The sequence below is a fragment of the Frieseomelitta varia genome, unplaced genomic scaffold, assembly GCF_011392965.1.
Source record: "Frieseomelitta varia isolate USP_RPSP 00005682 unplaced genomic scaffold, Fvar_1.2 scaffold_275, whole genome shotgun sequence".
In the NCBI taxonomy this organism is placed as follows: domain Eukaryota; kingdom Metazoa; phylum Arthropoda; class Insecta; order Hymenoptera; family Apidae; genus Frieseomelitta; species Frieseomelitta varia.
This window is the reverse complement of record NW_025110007.1, coordinates 87,226-110,977: the sequence shown is the minus strand read 5'-3', so window position 1 is coordinate 110,977 and position 23,752 is coordinate 87,226. Positions and strand designations below refer to the sequence as shown.

Below are 23,752 nucleotides of genomic sequence, written 5' to 3'. Positions count from 1 at the left end.
TCGTTTATATACATATGTTTCTGTTATAATTTCTGAAGAATAAAGTCTTAAAAGACTTTTCTAGTCATCCTTATTCTTTGTTATTGTCATATTGATTAGTCCAGATTATTAAGAGCAAGGAGACAGTACAAAAAGTATAGACGGAAAAATTCCGATCGTAAATTTAGAATTAAAAATAACCTTTAGAAATAGCCTTAAACATCATTTACTTGAATAAGGATTTACTTGCTATGAATTTCACAATTAAATATAAAAATATGTTTGAATATAAATTCTAATTAATTAGAAAAGCTGTTCTGAAACGCAAAGATTGAAATTTAGAGGTAAGTGATATTATATACGTATTAATATATCGATGTTGACTATTTTTCCAATTAAAATACATATGTATATTCTACTATTTCAATGAATAATTTATTATTTGTAATAACCTATGTAAGTAATTAAAAAAAATATTCATTAGGTAAATTTAAATAAATGTTTTAAGTTTAACAATTATATTCTCTGTGTCCTACGTAATTGATTTTTAAGGAAAAAAATTGAAATTATTTATTAATATACACTATAATATTTAAAAAACTATTGATCATCCGCAATTTATAAATAATAAATAAAATTAATTAATAAATTAGTTAATAAAATTTAGTCTTTTGTTTCTTTTTAATATAATAAAAGCAATTTTTTGGATATTTCATACTGAAAAAAATGTTTGATTGTTTGAATGACTACATAAAATAAAACTATAATTTGTTTTCATGACATTGATTAATCTCAAAATATAACAAATTACGTAATTACAAATTATAGATAGAATTAAATTTATACTTAAAAAACTGTTTTTATAATTAATTAAAAATTAATTATATATCGTTTGCTAAAAAGTATATTTGTATATAATTGATTGTATTTATTTTTACCTATGCATAACATGCAATTAAACATTAATATGCAATGTATTACAGGTATTGAATTAATATGACAAATCATCGAAAATCGATATCACAAATAAAACATCTCGCATCAATAGAAAAAAAATTGTTGGTAAATGAAGCAATGGTCCATGTAAAGAATGAAAATTACTATAAAGCTCTAGGCCTATACAATAAAGTAAGTTTTCGAGTTTCATTCAAAATATGAATAATTCATGATAAATTATCATTAATATCAAAATATAATAATAAAATAAATATTGATAAAATTATCAAGTTATTTACAATACTTTTAATTGTATAACAATTTGTAATTCTAATTTTTAAACTTTTTTACGTTGCTAGTAATGAAAAATTAGTAAAAAATATTGAAATATATTAAACAAAATAATAATTTATTTTTATTTACCAATATTTTTTTAATCACGATCATTTATCTTTTCTTTAGATATATTTTATGAGTTAATGCACGTGTGTGTGTGTGTGTTACACATTCTATTATAAAATAACATTATTTGTCAATTTATCATTTGGATTATTTTGTCGAAAGTAACTACTAAAAAATACATACATATGAATTATAAACAAATGTAACAACAATTAAATTTACAATGAATATTATTATGTAATCATTGATTTTTTCGAACCTTATTAAAACAAACAATATCTTTTAATCTAGTTTTTTACTATTTTTATAATTTTAATACGAATATTTATAAAAATAGTTATTTATTGTATACTTATATTGTTGTTAACAATAAAAAGAACTAATTCTTATTATTGTAATGTGAGAATTACGATAAGAACATAACTTTGTATATACTATTATAAGCAAATATGTACATACATACAATATAATATGATCATAGTTTCTTCTTTAAATTTTACTATAAATTATTATATTGAAATTTTATTGATATTTTAACGAGAATTTTAATAGTAAAAGTTATACAAATAATAAAAAATATAATAATAAACACGTTTATTCTTTAAAATCTCAAAATTAATAAAAAATTAAAATATTAAGAATAAAATTGTTAGTAACGATTAAATCTATATACATGTATTAAGTAAAAATTAAAATTAAAAAATGTAAAAATTTTTAATAATAATTCAATTTCTTTGTTAATGACAATTTTTATGTAATTAATATATAATGTTTTATGTAACTAAATATATGAAAAAAAATTTTCAATTAGCACACATAAATTAGTAACACATAATGAAAAAATTTGTAGCGTATTGATAAGTTTTAGAATTTATAAACTACAATTATTAACATTAGTATGTAGTAATTTAAAGTTTAATAATTGTATAAAATTTATTACTGAATTGAAAATCGTTAAAAAAAGATATTTTTACTATATTATTTTATAAGATATATATAATTCTTTTATAATGTAATAAAAAATTTTTACATAATAAAAAATATATAAAAATATAAATATTATAATTATTCTAATTGTAAATAAAAAAACAAAACTAAAAAATTGATTTTCTAAAGTACCTTTGAACTACAAACTGGTGTAATTGCGAACTAAGAAGATGAATCTCTATGTTTCACATTCCCCGTATTTTATATATATGCAAAAGTTAAATGATTGCAAGCTGAACTAGATACTTCCTGAGAATACAAGCTGAAAGAGCACATGTACAATCAGAAATTTTCATTTGTCCGCATTGTTGACTGTTTCTAAGGAAACAAGACATCTGACTAAGGTGTCGATAATCACACGTCTATTCCACACGCAATCACACGAAAGTAGCGGTAGTACATGCTTATTTTCGTTACACTTTAAACTATTCTCGTGAATGAAACGTGCTGAGTGTATCTGTTATATTGATTTCTATTTACAAAATCCAGACAAAAAACCATTAGTGCTTCTCTTACAATTAGTTCTTAATATAAAATAATTAAAAAAAAAACTTTACATAAAATAATGTATTTAAAATAAAATAAATTATATTTGTAATAAAATATAAAATATAATATACTTAAAATGAAATATAAAATAAATACTTAATCTAAAATAATTTTTAAGATATAGAGTAGTATACAAAGGAGAAATATGAAGAACAACAATTCTTTTCTCCTATCTATTATTATTTCCTTTCTATTTTCAACACTATTTTATCTTTAAAAAAAGAAGGAGAAATCAATTCAAGATCAAATATTCATAAAAAAAATAATGAACGATGAGTGAAATAACTGTATCAGAATCTGTGAATACTCAAAACGCTATCGATTCGAAAATAATGGGTATTCTAAATTCAACAATACATCATCATGATCTATTACAAAGTTACGTACGAGCCCCAGTAGAAAGCGCTTCAGGTTCAAGGCAATTGGAAGAATCGGAAAATTTCGAAAAGATTCCATCTTCTTTGGGAATCTATTTTGACAAAGAGCTAAACGATGACGATAGTAAAGAAAGTCGCATTGGCAGTGACAAAAAAGATAAGAAAAATAAGCAACGAGAGAGTAAATCCATCCATAAATTATCAGTCGAATCAGAAATGAACATCCAAAAGAAAAAGAAATGACACCGACAAAACAATGGTACCCACTGCCAGGAAGAAGTATATACTGATAAGGATCGCGCTGCCGCGGTAAATATGGGTACCAAAGATATTAAACAGTCGTTAAAAATGAAGCAGAAACAGGACCGTAATTTACAATTACCCGAAGACACTGAACCAACGGCTATGTTGGCTTTAGGATTGCGCGAAATGCGAATTGGTGATGTTAAAGTCGCAATGAATTGTATTAATAAGGTTCTCGTTTATTCTTTTTGAATCGAACATTCTTTTGTTATTTTATTTCCATTCATATTAGTATGTATAATACTTATTATTTTTAAATGTTTAATATTTGTTATAGATATTATATATAACTTTTGCATAATATTTATAGTCTATATAAATTGAAAAAAATAATTAAATTACGTCAATTCGTAATGTCTGTTTGAAATTTAAGTTGAAATTAATTTTAGAAGGTACCTTATTTTAATTTTTTTGTCTTATAATATTACAGTATCAATTTAATTAATCTTTGAAAAAGTAAATGAAAATTTTTTTCTATACTAAAACTAAAATATTCAGTAAAATATTATAATTTATTATAATTATTTTATATATTCCTTTTTTTTAATTTCCCCTCAGAAATCTTAGGACAAATACTATATTTGTATAATGAAAATAATATAATAAATATAAACTAGAAATTATATGCAATAAATGCATATAAATTTCAATATACAATATAAAAGTATAAATTATATACACAATATGCAATATATAATATAAACTGTTATATTTACAATAAATACATGTAATATAATTAATACATGTAATATAATTAAGTATGATAAATGTAAATCATACTTTGTACAATAAAGATCTTGTTAATATATTAATTGTTAATATTGTATTATATTATATTATAAAATATATATACATGATTATACACGATAATAAGTACTGAATAAAAAATTGTCTTAAGATTTTTGAGCAAAAATATATATTCATTTGCAAAAATATATATTCATTTACAGGGTTATTATAAAGATGGTAATCTGATATTACCATTTTAATTCACACCATTATCATTTACAATTTGTTAAAAGTGTTTAAAAAATTGCGAAACGTATGAAAAAATTACGAAAAAATCTTAAAAATTAAATTTATTATACACACAAAATATTTTTCATATTTTATATATGTGTGTATGCATGCATGCATGTGTCTGTATGTGTATAATACCAACCAATTTATACATATATGTTTTTGACTTTCTATATTTTGATACAATATAAGTATATCATATAATTATTATTGTTGTTTTCCGTCAGGCACTGGATCTTGAACCAAATGATAACAACGCATTAATAGCACGAAGTAAATGTCATCTTTTATTAGGAGAGCCTCAAAAAGCACTGCAAGATGCTGAGAATGCATTACAATTTAAAATGAAAAATGTCAGTATGGCTAACGCAGTATACTGTAAAGCAGAAGCTTTATATTATCTTAACAATTTCGAGATGAGTCTCGTTTATTATTACCGTGGCATGAGAATACGTCCAGAATACGGACAATTTCGTCTTGGTGTTCAAAAAGCGAAAAATGCTATACAAAATATACTGCGTAAAAATTAAATGGTTTCATAACAACGTAATTATACAAAATAAAGGACTTGATATGATTATAAGAATTTTTATTAATTATAAACTATCTTTTAATTATAAACAGTTTTAAAATATTTTAACGTAAAAATTTAGAAAATTATCTGCGTAAGTATATTTAATCACAGAAGAATCTTCATTTTTTTATTAGTTTTAAATATTTAAAATAGAGAAAAAAAGAGGATTTTTATAAAAAGGGACATTTTACGGATTTTAATTAACTTATTACTTAAAATTATATTAATTCTGAATTGTTGATAATAATACTTGTTTAAAAAAACATATAATCAAATCAAAAAAATCAATCTTATAATAATAATAAAAATAATAATAAGAATAAAACACATTTTGCACGCTTTAATATACCCATGGCAATTATAAAGAAAATTTTGCAATTTTTTATTCTCATTTTTTTGTCTTCCAGTAAAATATATAGAAAATATATTGCACATATATATTTGTATGTATATATTTTATATTGTTATTTTTTCCTCGGAATCTATATAACTTGAATTAATAAATAAATTTAACATACATATAAAACATTTAAAATTCTTGCTTTCCTTTTACTATTTAAAATTTTACAAATATAGTTATATTTATATGAGTATTCAGTACATCTTGTATGACTAATTTCCTTTTACTATTTAAAATTTTACAAATATAATAATATTTATATGAGTATTCAGTACATGTTGTATGACTAATTGTAAATATACACAATAAACAAATATATTTGTACTGAATATAGTAAGCAATTGCTCTCTTCATAATGCAAAAATACATTTTTACATATATATATGATTTTTAATATACATATATATATTATTTTTACATATATATATGATGTTTTGGTAAATATATATATACATATACATAGTGTATTTCAAATTTTAACCATTGAATTTTGCTAACGCAGATTATTTTAAGCAAAAAGTATTATGTACATTATGAATCGATACATCTTCAATTTTGAGATATGAAAAAAAATATAGTATAAATGATTAGATACTCTGAAACACCCTATATATTCAACATTCAAGACAGCATTAAAACATTTATTTCGATATATGAACGAGTTAATCTTAATGATAATTAAATAAACATTAGATATTTTATAGTTTTATTAAATAATATAATATATTTATAATATTTATTAATATTTCAATTAAAGTAAAAAATTATTTTTAATTCACTCTTAGGTTACATAACCTTCGTTATATAAATAATAAATAATAACAATAAAATACAATATACGGCAAGAAATTTCTTTGAACATTAATATAACAGTGTAAAAATTAAAATTTATTTATAAAATTAAAATATTTCATAATGGCAGAAACTGTTTTAAGTTCTGGTGAAAAAATATTCATACTTCATGGAATAGATGTAAGTTAATATAAGAGAATCTGTATATATTTATAAATTAAAGGCTATTTTATCATTTTTACAATTTTGTAATTATAAGGCAGACTTTAGAAATGATGGTAGACGACGATGTGAATATCGATCAATGGAGATTGAAACTAAATTAATGCCACAAACGCATGGATCAGCAAGATTACACATAGGAAATACAGATATACTTGTTGGCATTAAAGTAGAACTTGATATACCTCACGCTGATAAACCAAATGAAGGAAAATTAGAATTTTTTGTTGATTGGTATGTCATACTCCTTATGGTAATTATAGTAGTTATTGAATGTTTGGTATTCTTTATTAATTTTCAAATAATTATTTTGTAAAATAAAATCCCTCATAATTCTGAATAATATCTAAAAAATATTTTATGTATTATGTCTAAAAATTATCTTAATTATATTTACTTAATTTTGATAAATGATCTTATAATAATTAAAAAAGTAAAATATTTATTAGTTGTTTTACATTTTTCATTATATTTTAGTTCTGCTACTGCAACTCCTGCATTTGAAGGAAAAGGTGGTGATGATTTAGCGACTGAAATAAGCAATGTTTTAACAGCTGCTTACCAAACACGTAATGCTTTTGATTTAAAAACACTATGTATTTTACCTCATAAAAAATGCTGGAAAATATATGTTGATGTTTTGGTAAATATTTACACACTTGAATAATTATTACAAGGATAGTAATTTTAAGGACACAATGCATATACACAGATTCTTCAATGTGGTGGCAATCTTTTTGACGCAGTAGGAATTGCAGTTAAAGCTGCATTAAATAGCACAGAAATACCAAAAATTACAGCTGCAACTCTTGATGGTGGAGAACCAGATATTGAGTTATCAGATGATTCATATGACTGCATACAATTGGATACGAGTAATTATCCGATTATTATAACACTGTGTAAAGTATGTTTCTGTTAATTTATATTTTTTACAATTTTTATTGTAGATATATCTAAAGAAAGAAATTTTGTACTATATTTAAAATATGAAATATATGTAATTTATATATGCATACACACACACACACATGGATTAAATTATTATTTACTTTTTTCTATAGATTGGCGATAATTATATTGTAGATCCAACCTTGGAAGAAGAAGTGTGTAGTACAAGTAGTATTGTTATGTCTATACTACCAAATGGTAAAATTTCATCAGTAGTTAAATTGGGTTATGGAAGCATTCAATTTAACACATTTACCAAAATGTTGCAAGTAATAATATTATTATACATTATACAATGTATCTTACGTAATATGGCCACGGTTTTTCAGGTCGATTTCTGATAAATAGGTCTAACAAAACAAGGTGATTTTAACTTTTTATTGGAAAATAAGGTTTTTGTAAATTTTGCATATTTCAACATGTAACCGACTGAAAATTGATTAATCTTTTTTTTATCAAAACTGTCTGAAAAATCGTGACAATAATTGCGTGCACCTTACATGCAGGATTGAATAGGATGTATAGTACAAATAGACAAAAAATTATCCTACATGTTAAAATAAATAAAAAGTGTAGAAAATTTTCTCAATTAAGGCCTTGCTTTTGAGAAGATCCAGTTTAAAAATTTATTAAGTACATATAAATTTGACAACTGAAAAATGATATATGAATTTGTACGATTGATATATGTATTCAAATTTGATAGTTTTGAAAAATTTTTCGATACACTTTTGCATGTTAAATAAATTCACTCAATTGTGTCATGCACCATTTTACCCCTTGTGTGTATGTGTATATTAAAAGTACCATATTTTTAGATGGGTGAAATTATAGGATTAAAATTGAATAAAACTCTCATGGATGTACTGAAAGAAGAAACTCAATTTGGACGACAAAGACGGATATTTGGATTTCTTAAATAAATATCTCTAACAAATATAACTACATTTTTAATTCCAAAAATTGTATCATTCTTATCTTTCATATTTTTTAGATAGCTCTTTTTTTCTTTGTATCTTTAAATCTGCATAATTAAACAATGTGCAAATAAAATAAAATAAGTATTTTACTTGGAAAAAGCAAAAATAGAATTTGATTTTTAAAACCATTTACTCAAATTATAGAATTATAAACATACAATACATTTTAAATTACTATTTTATTATATTTAAATACTAGATAATAATATATATACTAGACAGTAATTTTTATATGGCAGAATTTTCAAAACCAAATGTAGCAAAAGGTTTTGGAGGCTTTTCCAGACCTTTGTAATCTTTAGTTCCTGGAATTTTTACGCAGCGTGTTTGTATCTTTCTCCAACCAGATTGTCTCATCCAAGTCTATAAAAACAAACATGGTAAACGATTACTATTAAAACATTACTTCCTTATGGATTTGAGCCTTTTTTTAAAGTTATAACTTTATTATGACATACGAAAAAAATAATTAAAAAAAAGTTGGCTATGATTTAAAAAAAAAATCTGATCAAAATTTATAAAGAAATAATCTCAACAAATTCACAAATATTTTAACATGTTTAATATTTAAATATTCTATTTGCCACAAATACTGAAAAAGTTTTCTTACAGCTGTATTATAATTATAGTAGTACCATCCACCATAAACTGCACACATTCCCATCAAAATTTTTGCTGTACAATAACGTAAAATTAATGCATTTTGAGCACCCTGTAATCAAATGTAATGTCAGATAAAAATTATTTGTTCTATATGAAAATTTTATTTTCTTACCACAACAGGAGTTAATAGTCTTTCAAATGCATTTAGTGGTACTCTATAGAATCTTCGAAATGGGTTATAGTAATGTTTATAATACTCCTTTGACATTAATGGCTCATCTGGTGCAAGATGCTGACTTTTAAGAAACCGAGCTCTCCATGCACGTTCTTCATCTAACATACCAATTAAACGTTCTCTTTCGTTCATGACACGCCCACCAATATTCATGACTTTTACACCACCACTATTAGAAGATGCCATTGTAAATGGATTACTAAAACTAAAAAAATTATAATGATACAATAGCTAAATAACTACATACAACATAACAACATAACAACATAAAAATTAGGAGTGTTTGTCATTTAAGTCAATTATATAAAATAAGTAATAATGGATGTAAACGAAATTAACATAATTTAAAATTTTAGTTTTTATATGCAGAATATAATAAAATAAATTATATAATAAATACACAAAATAAATTTGTCTTATATAAAAATATGTGTGTAATGTATAATAAATTACGTACATAAAATTTATTACAATGCACGATGAAATAATCGATTGAATTTATGGAAATATTAATACACAATATATTAAAAACAACCTTTATATTTTACACACAAGGATTATATTGCACAAGACATACAATTGAACATAACCTTTAATTTATGTAATGGACATGCGCATTACGTATTACAATCACTATAATACACAATTTACTAGGAACGATTTCGAAATGTAAACATGACTTTAAATAAGATTTTGCACACTTGTAATCGATATAATATTCATATACAGTTTTGTGAATAAATAGTAATAATTTACATTTTTAATATTAAATTCTTTATTTCATATTTTATTTTCTCTTTTTGAAAATATAAAGAAAGAGAAAAAATAGTTATTATTATTATATTTCTGATGTTTGATACAGATTTGAATTCTGTTAATATCTTTTACTTTGACTTATTCTTTTCTTATATTTTATCATATAAGTATAGACATATTTTAGCAGTATATCCCATTTCCTGTACAATTACTTCAAATTTAACTTTAGAAATATATTGTAACCTAGTTACTTGTTTTATTTTGAATTGATTGAATAATTTAATTTCAAAAAATGAAAAATACAGATCGTTTTTGAAATGTTTAATCATCATTTTTCATGTTTTTAAATTAAAGGAATCTAGTAAAAAAACATTTTATAAAATTTTTAATTTTTCCTAAATTCCTTATTAATATTTATTAGCATTTTTTTATTAAGGATTATAGACATAAAAACATAAATATAAATATAAGGATATAATATATTATATTATATTATAAATATAAATATAAGGATAATTGTTGGATTCCGCGTAATAGAATAACACTTATAATTCTGAAGAGTTTTATTCAACGTTGCAATCGTGGTTAAGGGACGTATACAAAATCTTCAAGACTTAATGAAAAGAATGCTCAAGCTTCTTCTCAGAACGTCTTTTTACATTTTTGGTTATCATGACCAAAAGGAAGGGAAAACATAGATGATCAACTACTAAATTTTACCCTTATAACTAACTATTGCAGGTCATTTTTAAAAGGACTCACTTTTAAAGAGTCACTTTTAAAAGGAATTACTAACTCATTGTTAACACTGATTGTGAGCCAATATTGTCAGACTGGGTTGGTCATCCAATATTATGATTAATCTTTATAAATTATGAGTAATCTTTATTAATCATCAAGTTTTCATGATTTAGTAAGAATTTATATAGCAATTAATAAGTTTTGTAACTTATGTGTGTATCTATGTATGTATACAGAATATTCCAGATCTCAGTCGTTAAACTTTGCCAACATTTAAGAAGTACTTAACTTTTAATAATTATCATTTTTTTTACATTAATTAATACTGGTTCAGACTAGTTTATACAAATGATAATTTTCTGTTTTTAGTATACACATAAGTAACCATGTTTTTTATAGACCGCAATCACTGCATATTAGAAAAGTTGTTATTAATGGTACTAGCAGCCTCTTCGATCTTTTCTATCAATTCATTACAAATATTTGTACTGAAGTACATCATTGATAATCATAAAAGTTAAGTAGCTTCAGTATATATATCTGATTGCTTATGGCTTGTACTAAATTTTCTTTTATGCATCGAAAACAAAGATATATTGATGCATAGTGTATAATATTTTTAATTCAAAATGATCTCTTAAACATGTTGGCAAAGTTTGAGACCTGGAACACTGTGTATATATATTTAAATAAAAACAGTTCGTAATTTTAAAGATAAATTTGGCATATATTATATAATTCTTATTAAGCCATCAAATGTGCATTTAAATAATTAAATGGAAATATTTGACAGTTAAAATATTTTACATTACAATATAGAATTTTTTATTCTGAAAAACATTAAACATGTCTTACAATATAAAACAAAATTTGTGATCTAACTATTAATACATGAATCAAATATATAATTTTTATAATGTTGCAATTCTTTTATAGTTTCTTTTATATCAGGTAATGCTCTATGAACATGTTTTTTTTCTAAGGTAGGTATATTTATATTCCATCTCCTAAAAGTAATATAAACATTAACATTCTATTAGATATATCAAATGTAATAGATAAAGAAACACTTCTAATACCTACTTAACTAATTCTTTAATGGTAGAAATATCAATAGTTCTATAATGTAAATAATTATTAATTAATGGCATATGTTTATATAAAAACATACGATCCATGTAAACTGAATTTCCTGCTAATGGGCATGTCATTTCTTTTATATATGTTTTTAGATATTTTAATAAAATTTGTTCAGCATCTTGTATTGTGGTTTTACTTAAACGTGATTCGTTAATTAATCCTGTCTGAAAGTGTAATAAAACTATTTTTATAAAAATTTATAATTATTATTAAATTTTTATTATAAATTTATTATAAATCTTTACTTTTTGATGAATCTTTAAACACCAGTCATTCATATTATTAAGTATTTCATCTGGCTGATGTACAACAACATTGAAATCTTTGCTTACAAGTTTTAAATTTTTATCAGTGATTAAGCATGCTATTTCTAGAATCTGGGATGTACTTACATCAAGTCCACTCATCTAAAGTATATTTGATTAGTAATGCTAAAAAATGTATTCTTATGTGAAAAATTATTTAATAATATTTACTTCCATATCTAACCAAACAATGTAGTTATTTTTCTTTGTGCTTGTACTTATATAGAATATAGACGACTTAGCTGTTTAAAGAATTTTTTCATTAGTTTTAAAATATATACAAAATATTACTTTTGTTTTTAATGATAAGCATAATATTCATTGAATGTTCGTTATAACATTGTAAATGCTTCTTTTATTATTGAAATATAATTGTAAAACTATTAAAAATCGACAAATTTGTTATTGTTAAACATTGTTACATTATATTACATTTTTAAAATTTTTATTACAAATTTTACGAAGTTATTCGTTGCACAGTTAACGCACTAATAATAAATTATTAGAATATAATTACGGTATATTTAAATTACCAATTTGGAAATAACGAGATACAGTTAATTGAAGACAATTCTTCGTCCATTTTATACAGTATGCAAAAATCATCTTTATAATATTTTAATCTGTTTTAATTTTATACAATATATTTATATATTTAGAAATGAATGGAATGCAGTGCGTAACATTCAACTAGATGTTAAGTAAAATTTACTATCAAAAAGTAACTAAAAGCGTCCGATAAAGCGAAATACAATTGCTATTAATCGTACATAATAAAATAATATTAGTTGTTACTTATTATAATTATTTATCTTCGACTTACCTTTTCAATTGAAAATATAAAACAAAATATTTATAAATTCATAGTATAAAAAAATTTAAATATGAAATATTCGAATAGTTTTTTGAAAAATTATGAAAATATCTCATTTATTAACAACCATAATTTATATAACTATATATTTATGATTTATTTTTTAACAATGCTTCTAAAAATAAATATTACTAAATTATTTTTCTTAACCTAACCCATTACTTAATTATTTCAACAATGTACAAAATTTGTAGTAACAAGATATAAATTTTCAAAATTCTACATTGCTGAATACAGATTTTCAGTCATTTAAATATATTCTCTTATTAGAACATTTTGAACTGCAAAGAAGAATTATATTAAACCGTAGAAACCATTCAACAGAAAAGCAGAGAATATACACAGCGGTGGTGGCAACAATGACAGACTTGTGAAAAAAGTATCACTAAGATTGCATATAAAAAAAAAATCTGCAGTTATTGGATGATCACAATTTTATTTTATTAAATAGGTTATAATCCTTGAGGAGAGAAATATGGAAGCAGAACCTTTAGAACTCGAAGATGGTGAAGTTATAGATGATGAGGTGAAATATCGTACAATTTTACATTTTACAAAAATCTAACCTATTGTAACCACAAAGACTGTATTCCAACGTTAAAATTCATAGTTGAATTAAAATCATTCGAATTTATTCAATTTTTCTGTACTTTGCAGTTGTAACATTGCATTTATTAAAACCATGTTTTTAGATGCTAAATGTAAATATTATTTTTACAATGATAAAGTATATTTGTTAATTGTTATAATATATTTTTATTTAGGCAAGCGATATTGAAACATATAATGTTTTGAAGAGACCTCATGCAATTCCGAATAAAGAAGAGTTTATAAAAATGGGCTATAGCGACGAATCTGATGATTCTGCGGATTCTGAAAGTGATTCTGATTCAGATTCTGAACATATCAGAAGCAAAAGACCTAAATTAAAACTAAAAAGATCTCGAAGTATGACAAAAAATTGCATGGACAAAAGTGACAAATATAAAATATGGTGTACGCAGTTGCAAGAGGAATCTTTAACAGAAAATTTAATATTATGTGGTGTAACGAAAAAACAGAATCAAGAACGCAGCGTTGAAAGTTATAACATTCCGCATCGTTATTCTTTCAAAGGTAAATGGAATACAGAGCATCGTAACAATAATAGTTCAGAAGATGAAAAAGATGGGGACAAAAGGCTAACAAATAAAAGAACAAATTCAGACAGAAATAATGTTAGGTTGAGATTAGGAAAAAAACGTAATCTAATGGAGATAGATAACCAAAAGGGAACTGCACGAAAGATAGCAGATTTAAATACAACGATTGAATCAACTGACGCAGATGTGGCAACTGATATAACGTCAAAACTTAATGAGAAAAAAGATCTTCTTATAAGTAAGGAATTTATTGTTATCTTGAACTAAATGATACCCATGTATAGTTATTTAAACTTGTGTATTTTGTAGGGAGAATTGTAGATATTATTGGTAGAGAGAAAGCAATTGAATTTTTTCAAAAAACCAAAAAGATTGAAGAAGGAGGTGGCATGTTAATAATGAACGGATCTAGAAGAAGAACTGCAGGAGGTGTATATTTGTGGTTAGTGAAAAACGACGAACATATACCACGAGAAAAAATAAGAGAGATTTTTGATTATGACAAAAAAGAACACGCCGAACAGAGGAAAGCCAATGCTGCTGCAAAAAGACAGAAATCACAAGAACTGATAAAGGGTCTCGAAAGTAAGTCATCTGTTACATGATAAGAATTTTTTCTTAATAAAAATAATTTTAGATGGTTCAGAAAAAGATCTTCCCGCCTTATTAACAAAGGCAGAACTTTCTACAAGAGAAATAGCAGAAGAAGCAAGATTAAGACGTGGAGAGGGAATGGATAGAATGCCAGTCGATTCTGATCGGACAATGACTAATCCGCCTCCTAGTCCTGTAACTGATGATCCAGATCATTCAGAACATCAGAGGCATGTTCAAAGTTATGAAGACGATTTCCTTGACATTGGAATAGACATAGACAGTATGGAAGTTCTTTAAAATATTATAATTTCTTTTTAATAGATGTATTGCGAAAATAATTTGTACAAAACTCAAAAAAAATTTTAATCTTTACAAAATATCTATACACATATATTATGTGAATACAGTCTACGTAATTTGTACGTTTGCCTACAATATATACAAATAAAAATTATAGATCAAATCTATTGCAACGACGTTCCACATTGTGATAAAATAATTTATCAAATGTACATATGGTAATATTGTAATTTTCTCAGACTTTGGAAAGCAAAAAAATATTTGTATACTCTTTTTTTTATGTTTCATTTAACACATTTATATTTATTATTAAGATAGATGTAAAAAAAAAATGTAAGAGACAAAAATGAAGTTTCATGAAAATTAATAACGTAACATAAATAATTATAATTTGTGTTACGTCATTTTTATGAAATTTTCGTTGTTGAAGATTGTTTCATGTATATAAAAGTCATTATGATAATAAATACTGGACTATTTGTACTTTGTATAATATATTGAACAATGTCTCATATATAAGATTTTACTTTTTATGTAAAAGTATATAACTTTTACTTATGTAAAAGTACAATTTAGTTTTTAATTAACAATGTTATATGACATAAATTTTAGATTCAATTAAAATATTTTGATTTTGGTTAAGTTTCTTAAATGTATTAACATAATTATATACTTAAAATAAATAGCTATTTAATTATTTTATTACAAAAATAAATAACTCTTATACTCTTATAATTCTTAAAATTGAATAAAATAAGACTGAATTATTTTAAATTTTTATGTAGTTGAATTTTTAAAATTCCAATTTGTATTAAATTTAGCATAAAAGTCATAATTTTAAACATGCTAATCTTGTGGAATTTTATGGATTAATATGAAAATTTAATTTCCTTATGTATCATACAGCATAAGGAAAACGAAAATTTATATAAATTATAAACTTATATTTAACTTTGGGGAGATAAATAAATGAATTTATTCAAATAACTTTTCAAATTTTTGTTTCTTGAAACAAAAACTCATAAATAATAGTTTTATATATAATTATACAAAATAAAACATTAATATTATTTAATATATTTATTCTTTTATATATTTTTAAATATATGATAAATATCATAATATACGTATAAAAAAATAATTTTTGATTTTATTTAATGAATATTTATTTTGTTTTATATTGAAGTAATATTTTATACATTAATAAATACAATTAAAAAACTTGTAAGTCATAGCATTTTGTAAATAAATTTTATATACATATTTATGCTGTGTCTGTATGTTATATACATAAATATACAATGTGTGATTATAATTTGTATGAGTATAATTTGTGAAATAGAATGGATATATAATATATTATATAAATGTTTTATGAAATACACATCAAATAAATTTAATATTTTAAAAACGTAGTTTTTTCCATAAACTCATTTTATTTATTTCTATAAGATTTTATACAATTGAAAGGAATATAATGCATATTTTTATACATAATATATAATTTATGATCTTTTTTCTTATAGCATATACTTTTCATAATTTATAATTATTCTTCTTGTAACATGTTTTAAAATTACAATCAAATAAATAATGAAATATATTTCCTTTATATTTTCTAATATTCAATTACTGCTTTTTCGTGCTGCAAAAATTTAAATATATTGTTAATTTTTAGAATAAGTTATAAGAACTATAAATAATCTAATTTCATATCCTATTTCCATACACACATGTACTGCTATTTTTAGTTGAATATTGCTTCGCACTTGCTTATTTCTATTTACATATTGGATTTCTTATTATGAGATAGTTTTGTAACATAAAGTCATTTATATAATTGATGAAAACAAGTCTATAATTTAAAATAAAAGCTGATGATTTTTTAGATCGTGACATTTTAATAGTTTAACATTACATATTTATTTGGCATATACTTACTCAGTGAAATTTTGAAGTAAGATTTAATAATATTACATCTTTTTCAAATAATTACATCATTTTTTTTAATAAAGAGAGTAGCATTTCGCATCTTTCTTTAACCTATAGAAAGATATTAAATACATAATATATATAATTTACATTATTAAGATATTAAATATATAAAATATAATATATTCAAAATAAAGAATATATATAATATACATATTCAAGAATATAATATATTCAAAAAGAATATATACTTACTTGATCAATTGTACGATTTCCTAATGTTTTACTGACCAGGACAAGTGAATTTTCAGAATATTCCTTTTTAATAGTTTGCAATAGAATCATATCTTCCTGTCGTGTCCACGATTTAGTGTTTACATTGGTATTTAAATCAGTAGCATTGTTTATTTCATGAGATGAGATCTTGCTTACATTATTATTCGACATTTTCACATCTGACATATTATTTACCATTATTTCTTTAGAGTTTTTATAATTGATAAACAAACATTCATCCGATTTCCCATCAGGACTGACATTTGAATCTACACATTCCAATTTTACTTCGTGTTTGTCAATTTTTTTTTCACTTTTAGTTTTACACTGAGATATACGCATTTTTTTCGTATTTCTATTTAAATAATTCAATTCATTCCTAGATCTTTTTAAGTCTTTTTTCTGATCTTTTGACGGCGATTTTATAGTCTTTTTAGTTTTTATAATTAATTTTTCCCCTTCTTCATTTTCTTTGACAGGTGAATTTTTTGCTATGCAAGATTTTTGATATTGTTCATCAGCATGAAATTCATTCTTCGAAGACTTCTTTCTTTGTTTGGATGAAATGGATAAAGCAAATTTATCAGTAGTTTTTAAAGATACACGTGCAATATTTTCCAATTTTTCTTCTTCAGCTCCAGGAAAAATAATTTTTGCAGGTCTTAAACCTTCAGATGTTTGAAGGTAAATTTTCCCGTTGAGGAACTGTATTTTTTTATTAAAAATGTGTTAAACAGTTTTAAATAATAAAACATGAAACATTAATTTTTATTTAAAAAAATTATTAATAAACATTTAATGTACATTTATTATAATTAATTATAATTCACTCTTATATTCCGCTTTACTTGCAGATTTCAAATTGTTCTAAAAACTATTAACAAATAAATAATAAAAAATTTTACGTACCCTTGTGCCACAAGACACACAATGTTCAGAAATATTTTTATAAGTGGATTCATCACTACTGTGACAACTGCATTTGCAGTTTTCTCCACCATAAGGATCTTCTTGAAATGATAATACAGACAGTTCTATATTTTCATATAATTCAGGTGCATCTTCAGAATAAATTTTACTTTTATCATATGGACCCACTGGACATGTTAAGTTTTCAAACATGTGCGATGCAAACAAACTATAACGTAATAAATATCTACAATTTTCTTCTCATTAATATATATAATAATATTATTACTTGTATTACCTTTCTGGAGGTTTAGCAGTTGGTAATATTTGTAAAAATAAATCCATAATCAAAGGATGTCCTTTGAGTATAGAACTCATAGTTGCATGAATATGCTCTAATGTTGTTTGTGGATTGGATGAAAGTTGTGTAATAGCTTGCATCATTTTTGCTATCCGAGAAGGTTGTTTAGCAAAATATATTTGAGCTACATTAACAAATTCATTCATTTTTTGAAGCATTATATACTCTACTGATTTATCCAGCATTGCAGCTTGATGTGGTTTCAAAAACAATAAAAAATCTGTACAAAGCTCAGGATATTCCCATAATTTTTTACATATATCATGATACAAATTAATAGTTATTGTATCTTTTGCAGCTTTTCCCATAATTCGTTCAGTATGCAAAGAATTTGCTGAGTTCGAAAATGATAATTCATCGATCTGATTAATATTATCTAATTTTTCATAATAATCTAAATATAATTTTATTACGGACCGTAATATTGCTGGATTATTAGATTCTAATGTCAAGTGCAATTTCTGAAAGTATGATGCTGCAAACTCTACATGAAATAATACAAATTAATGTTACATTAAACTAAAATAAGTTAAATAAAATGTATTAAAGTTATTGAATAAGCACGTACTTGAACCTCTTTCTTCTTCATTTAATGGATTTTCTGATTCTAAAAGTCTTTTAATGTTTTCTAATTCTCTAGCTTCTTTAGCTTTCTTTCTACTAATAGAATCTTTTTTAATAGTTGTGCTAGCTAACATTAGTTCTGCTATTTCATCTTCATTGTCCTATGATAAAATATTAAAAATGTTAATTTTATTAAACATTAATCTTGAAATCAATGATAATTTTACTTACAAGCATAGACGAATCTGCTGATTTTTCTACATTTTTATTTACATCATTTTTTTCTCTGGATTTTAAGGCATTACAATTGGATAAACCTTTTGGTCCTAATACTTGAGCCATTAATTTCATATTTTGAGCACTTTTTGTTTTTGCTAATCTAGGAGTAGTCTTTCGTAATTGAGGTAATTCTTGTACTATTTCAGATTTTTTTGAAAATTTCGAATGTTTTAAGGTAATTGAATTTGTGGATATATCATTTTCAACTTCTTTTAATTCATTCGTATCTTTTTGCTTCCCTTTTTCTTCTTGTGTAGTTATAATTTTTAAAGAATTGCTATGATGCAATGAACATTCTTTATTTAATGTATATATATTATGTGATTTAATATTATCTCCATTGTTTGATATATTTCTAAAGACTTCAAAATTAGCATTTGCATTTGTGCACAAATTATCTTTTGATGTATTTCTAGTTGTTTTCTGATTATTTGCAGGTAATATTTTTGGTAATGTATTATTTGCAGGTAATATTTTTGGTAATGTATTATTTGCAGGTAATATTTTTGGTAATGTATTATTTGCAGGTAATATTTTTGGTAATGTATTATTTGCAGGTAATATTTTTGGTAATGTATTATTTGCAGGTAATATTTTTGGTAATGTATTATTTGCAGGTAATATTTTTGGTAATGTATTAACAGGCTGGTTTTGTGCACAAAGAAAGTGAGCTTTAGAAATAGTAATTTGGTTTCTATTTCCATTTCCATTTGTAAGACAATCTTTATTTATATCATTGTACAAATTAAGATTATGTTTTCGCTTCATCATATCAATTTTCTGTTTTGTCTATACAAACAAATATAACATTACAAACAACACGTAACTATAAGATGAGACACTTGATATTGTCGTAATTTATATCAATATTACTGTAGCAAAAAATATTTTCAAGGAGATACATTCGATGTTTTATAGAATATTTATCTTTGAACTTTGAGTTTCTTTCATAATAATAATGATGGAAATCAAGATAATTAAATGCCACATCTTATATAAAAAATAACTAAAATAACTAAAATATTAAATAAAAAGAAAATGTGATATAAAACATCGAATATGTATATAAACATTTATAAATTAATCATATTAATTACTTACATTATTAAGATAAGTTTGCCAAATTAAAGGTAACAGATTTATTGATTGATCCTTGGGTGCCTTCAGATCACATTCCAATGTTATATAATGTATTGTTCTAGGAGCACAATTCTTTTCAAAATAATGCTGTGGAAACATTTGTTTAATCAAATTTTATTAAACTGAAAATATATATTATATTGCTTATAAATATATTATTTACTTTTATCGGATTTGCATCTTTTGCACTTCGACATTTTTTGATGTGATACAATAATCCTTCAGGTTCTCTACATGGCACTAAATACTGAATAATTAGTTTTACTGCATCTGCTAATTGAATATTTTTACCCTTAAATTTTCTTGATTTAGATGCAACAAAAGGAAGAAACTGTTCCAAACCCAATGCAATTAAACTAAAAAAGCAAACCATTATATTATACCTATACCCCAAGTATTTCTTTTTTTTACATTATATACTATTCACTTACTTTTCTTCTGATCTTAAATATGGAGAACGCATAAACTTATTCAGTTCACTTCTGAATGGCATTTCAGGCAAGAGTTGTGGATACATCAAAGCTTTACTTTCCATAAATATTTTTTTTAATTCTGGATGAAATTTAGGAATATATTTACATTTATTTATTTTCTTTACTACTTCTTCATCTGTCATAGTTTTTTTGAAATCCTCAGAAAATTTATTATCCAAAAATTTATTTTCCCAATCAGATACTAATGTTAAAGCATCTGATAAATTTGCCACATTGAATGCAGAATTAGGTCCATTGCTCAAGTATCTAGTACAAATTCAATATATATTTAATACATATTTATTTACAAATTGGTTGTAAACTTACTTTATACTATTCAGATTTTGTTTGCAAGTTTTTGACTGCGAATGTAAGTCCGGATGCATATATGTCATAGCAAAATGTTGCACCATTAATTGTACATGTTGTCGAAATTGAACTGCCAACAATTCTTGTTGATTTGGATTCATTAAATTGGGAAGTTCGGGTTCTTTGTAAGTAAGTAATAAATCTGTTACAGAACAATTCTAAATTCCACAATTAAAATTGTAATAAAATTGTATTTTTAATTAACACTCGGACGGAAATCCATCGAGCAACTATGTAAGTGACGGTGCTCGAGTCCGTTCGAATCCAATATATGCTTTTTTTTCATTTTTGACTTAATTAAAAATACATCTTTTAAGAAATAGTAACTTTGTTATCGTTTTAACATAAATAAACAATGATTCGCACCGATTCTCAAATATCATATGTCTAGAGCGGAGTGCGAATGAACCTGGACACCGTCCGAATGTTAAATATAGTAATTACGCTATCATCTTACCATAATATTGTTTTCGCTTGAAAAATTTGTATTTTCTGGAGATTTTCTTTTTTTTGAAATCTCTTGCTCTTGTTTTGAAAACATGTCTGTAAACTCAAATAATTCTGCAATCAAGTTATTTAATTCTTTACGAGTAATTTTTACAGCTTTGTCAGCTCTCAATTCTTCTTTATCCACTGTAAATATATTTAAATTATATAAATATAATAATTTAAATATAATGGTCTATTGAAGAAATTTATAGTATGCAATCATATCTTTTTTTATTATACATACAAAACTCTGTTTCCTCATCTTCTAAAATATTATATTCTGGATCTGCTTCCGAATCATCTTCCACTATTGTTTCTTGAGTTAATGGTTGAGTAAATTCTTTTAAGAAATTGTCCCAATCTTCATCTAGTTCGCAATCCAAGTCATACATGTCAGTGGTTATATCTGGTGGTATGAATGCTTGTTCAATTTGTTCCAAAGGTGTTTCACTTAAACAAACTTTTGAACGAGTTCTTTGACCAATACTTTCTTCCTCTGTTGGAACATAAGGAATCCTAAAAAAAATTATATTAAAGAAATTAGGATTCTATCAATATAATTTATATGAGTATATATAAATATTATATATATTATTTAAAAATTTCTTAAGTATGTTAATCTACCCAGGAATCTTAAAAATTCCTTCAGGATCAGTCTGATCCTGAGGGTCAGGTGATTCTTGCTCTGGATTATATTCTTCATCAGATGAATCTTCTGGTAATTCTTCTTCGATTAACACTTGTACTTCTGATGAAGTCTTCTTCACCGGAGTAATTGGCCATGGTATATTAACTTGAGCTGCTGCTAATTCCCTACATTAATTATACAATATTTTTATTCGATGAAATTATTGTACAATTATCGCACTATTATTGTATAAATGTATAATATATTTTATCAAACTATACTTGGCCTTTGCTCTTGTTAGTTTTGGTTCGAAAGATATATCATCTTCTGTATTATGGAGACGATTTTTAGTCATTGCCATTATATCTTTGTTATGTTTCTATAAATATATGTAAAACGATTGACAATTTCGTTTCAATAGAGAACTATTTCTTATCTGTCCTTTTAATTTATATTTCTACTGCGTTCTAAAATACATTCTTTCTTTGTACAAGTTTATAACAGAATTATCAATTACAGTCTTTATTTGATGTACATACATATCTGGATTGCTAAATTTCGCTTGAAGCGTCAACTATGGCTACTTTCTCTTTCTCCGCCAATTTCCGCGGAAAATTCAAATGACGTTACAGTAGATGATATGAAAATATGATTTTCGTTTCTTTTATAGAAATAACAATTATTATATGAAGTAACATTATAATTACATAGCGGATATTAAAATTAAAATTCTTAAAATTAATATTGAAGAAACAAGAATTATATTTCATTCATTAGATATTTTAACAACTTTATATATTTGGATACTTTATATATTTTTCATATTATATATATATCATATGTATTTTGTCCATTTTAAATTTCGCATAAATACATAAAAATCTGCAGTCTTTAATTATAACACAATTAACAAATTTATTATTTTTTTACATCACAGTTTGTACATATCTTATTATGCATCTCTGAAATCTTAGGACAAGTTAGTACTACATTTGTATAATGAAAATAATGCATTAAATATAAATTATAAATTACAATAAATACAATATTTACAATATAAATTACGCAGTATAAAAATATAAATTATATACACAATATGCAATATACAATATAAATTGTTGTATTTACAATAAATATAATATATAATTAAAATATAATTAAAATATA

General features: G+C 23.7%; 6 protein-coding genes across 18 annotated transcripts; 4 read left to right on the top strand and 2 right to left on the bottom strand.

Annotated features, from left to right (window-relative positions):
• Positions 1 to 8: 8 nt before the first annotated feature.
• On the top strand, positions 9 to 5,145 carry LOC122529002 (outer dynein arm-docking complex subunit 4). 2 transcript variants are annotated; one of them, XM_043654712.1, is made up of 3 exons: positions 9 to 323; positions 963 to 1,107; positions 4,781 to 5,145. In XM_043654712.1, exons 2-3 carry the CDS (start codon positions 976 to 978, stop codon positions 5,081 to 5,083), a joined length of 435 nt encoding a protein of 144 aa, XP_043510647.1. In that variant the 5' UTR covers positions 9 to 323; positions 963 to 975; the 3' UTR covers positions 5,084 to 5,145. The 2 variants fall into 2 exon arrangements, with proteins under 2 accessions (XP_043510647.1, XP_043510646.1); XM_043654711.1 differs by lacking the exons at positions 9 to 323; positions 963 to 1,107 and adding an exon at positions 3,546 to 3,704.
• Positions 3,079 to 3,473, top strand: LOC122529004. The gene has a single exon (XM_043654714.1). The coding sequence runs from the start codon at positions 3,126 to 3,128 to the stop codon at positions 3,471 to 3,473; it is 348 nt and encodes a 115-aa protein (XP_043510649.1). The 5' UTR covers positions 3,079 to 3,125.
• Positions 5,146 to 6,323: 1,178 nt separating the features above from the next.
• On the top strand, positions 6,324 to 8,434 carry LOC122529007 (exosome complex component RRP42). Of its 3 annotated transcripts, none has more exons than XM_043654718.1 (6): positions 6,324 to 6,499; positions 6,579 to 6,775; positions 7,019 to 7,184; positions 7,254 to 7,448; positions 7,606 to 7,757; positions 8,311 to 8,434. In XM_043654718.1, exons 1-6 carry the CDS (start codon positions 6,443 to 6,445, stop codon positions 8,324 to 8,326), a joined length of 783 nt encoding a protein of 260 aa, XP_043510653.1. In that variant the 5' UTR covers positions 6,324 to 6,442; the 3' UTR covers positions 8,327 to 8,434. The 3 variants fall into 3 exon arrangements, with proteins under 3 accessions (XP_043510653.1, XP_043510652.1, XP_043510654.1); XM_043654717.1 differs by having other exon boundaries at positions 6,329 to 6,499; positions 7,606 to 7,761; XM_043654719.1 differs by having other exon boundaries at positions 6,355 to 6,499; positions 6,583 to 6,775; positions 7,606 to 7,761.
• Positions 8,435 to 8,632: 198 nt separating this feature from the next.
• On the bottom strand, positions 8,633 to 12,924 carry LOC122529029 (oligoribonuclease-like). Of its 2 annotated transcripts, none has more exons than XM_043654754.1 (7): positions 12,786 to 12,924; positions 12,424 to 12,494; positions 12,193 to 12,354; positions 11,891 to 12,111; positions 9,248 to 9,515; positions 9,083 to 9,184; positions 8,633 to 8,835 (listed from the first exon to the last, which is right to left on the bottom strand). In XM_043654754.1, the coding sequence occupies exons 1-7, from the start codon at positions 12,856 to 12,858 to the stop codon at positions 8,701 to 8,703; spliced, it is 1,032 nt and encodes a 343-aa protein (XP_043510689.1). In that variant the 5' UTR covers positions 12,859 to 12,924; the 3' UTR covers positions 8,633 to 8,700. The 2 variants fall into 2 exon arrangements, with proteins under 2 accessions (XP_043510689.1, XP_043510690.1); XM_043654755.1 differs by having other exon boundaries at positions 12,340 to 12,354; positions 12,786 to 12,922.
• A 450-nt stretch (positions 12,925 to 13,374) lies between these two features.
• LOC122529028 (phosphorylated adapter RNA export protein) lies at positions 13,375 to 15,428 on the top strand. Its single transcript, XM_043654753.1, has 5 exons — positions 13,375 to 13,505; positions 13,578 to 13,652; positions 13,891 to 14,506; positions 14,578 to 14,853; positions 14,906 to 15,428. The coding sequence occupies exons 2-5, from the start codon at positions 13,602 to 13,604 to the stop codon at positions 15,160 to 15,162; spliced, it is 1,200 nt and encodes a 399-aa protein (XP_043510688.1). The 5' UTR covers positions 13,375 to 13,505; positions 13,578 to 13,601; the 3' UTR covers positions 15,163 to 15,428.
• Positions 15,429 to 16,784: 1,356 nt separating this feature from the next.
• On the bottom strand, positions 16,785 to 23,180 carry LOC122529026 (GON-4-like protein). Of its 9 annotated transcripts, none has more exons than XR_006306725.1 (15): positions 22,867 to 23,169; positions 22,582 to 22,770; positions 22,202 to 22,473; positions 21,926 to 22,101; positions 21,427 to 21,626; positions 21,058 to 21,366; positions 20,790 to 20,982; positions 20,588 to 20,713; positions 19,439 to 20,275; positions 19,212 to 19,368; positions 18,581 to 19,127; positions 18,283 to 18,511; positions 17,353 to 18,078; positions 16,899 to 17,208; positions 16,785 to 16,810 (listed from the first exon to the last, which is right to left on the bottom strand). XR_006306725.1 is itself a non-coding variant. In XM_043654746.1 (15 exons), exons 2-15 carry the CDS (start codon positions 22,944 to 22,946, stop codon positions 17,158 to 17,160), a joined length of 4,092 nt encoding a protein of 1,363 aa, XP_043510681.1. In that variant the 5' UTR covers positions 22,947 to 23,052; positions 23,125 to 23,180; the 3' UTR covers positions 16,785 to 17,157. The 9 variants fall into 9 exon arrangements, 6 of the variants coding, with proteins under 6 accessions (XP_043510681.1, XP_043510683.1, XP_043510684.1 ...); XR_006306724.1 differs by having other exon boundaries at positions 16,785 to 17,020; positions 17,107 to 17,208; XR_006306726.1 differs by having other exon boundaries at positions 17,107 to 17,208.
• Positions 23,181 to 23,752: the final 572 nt, after the last annotated feature.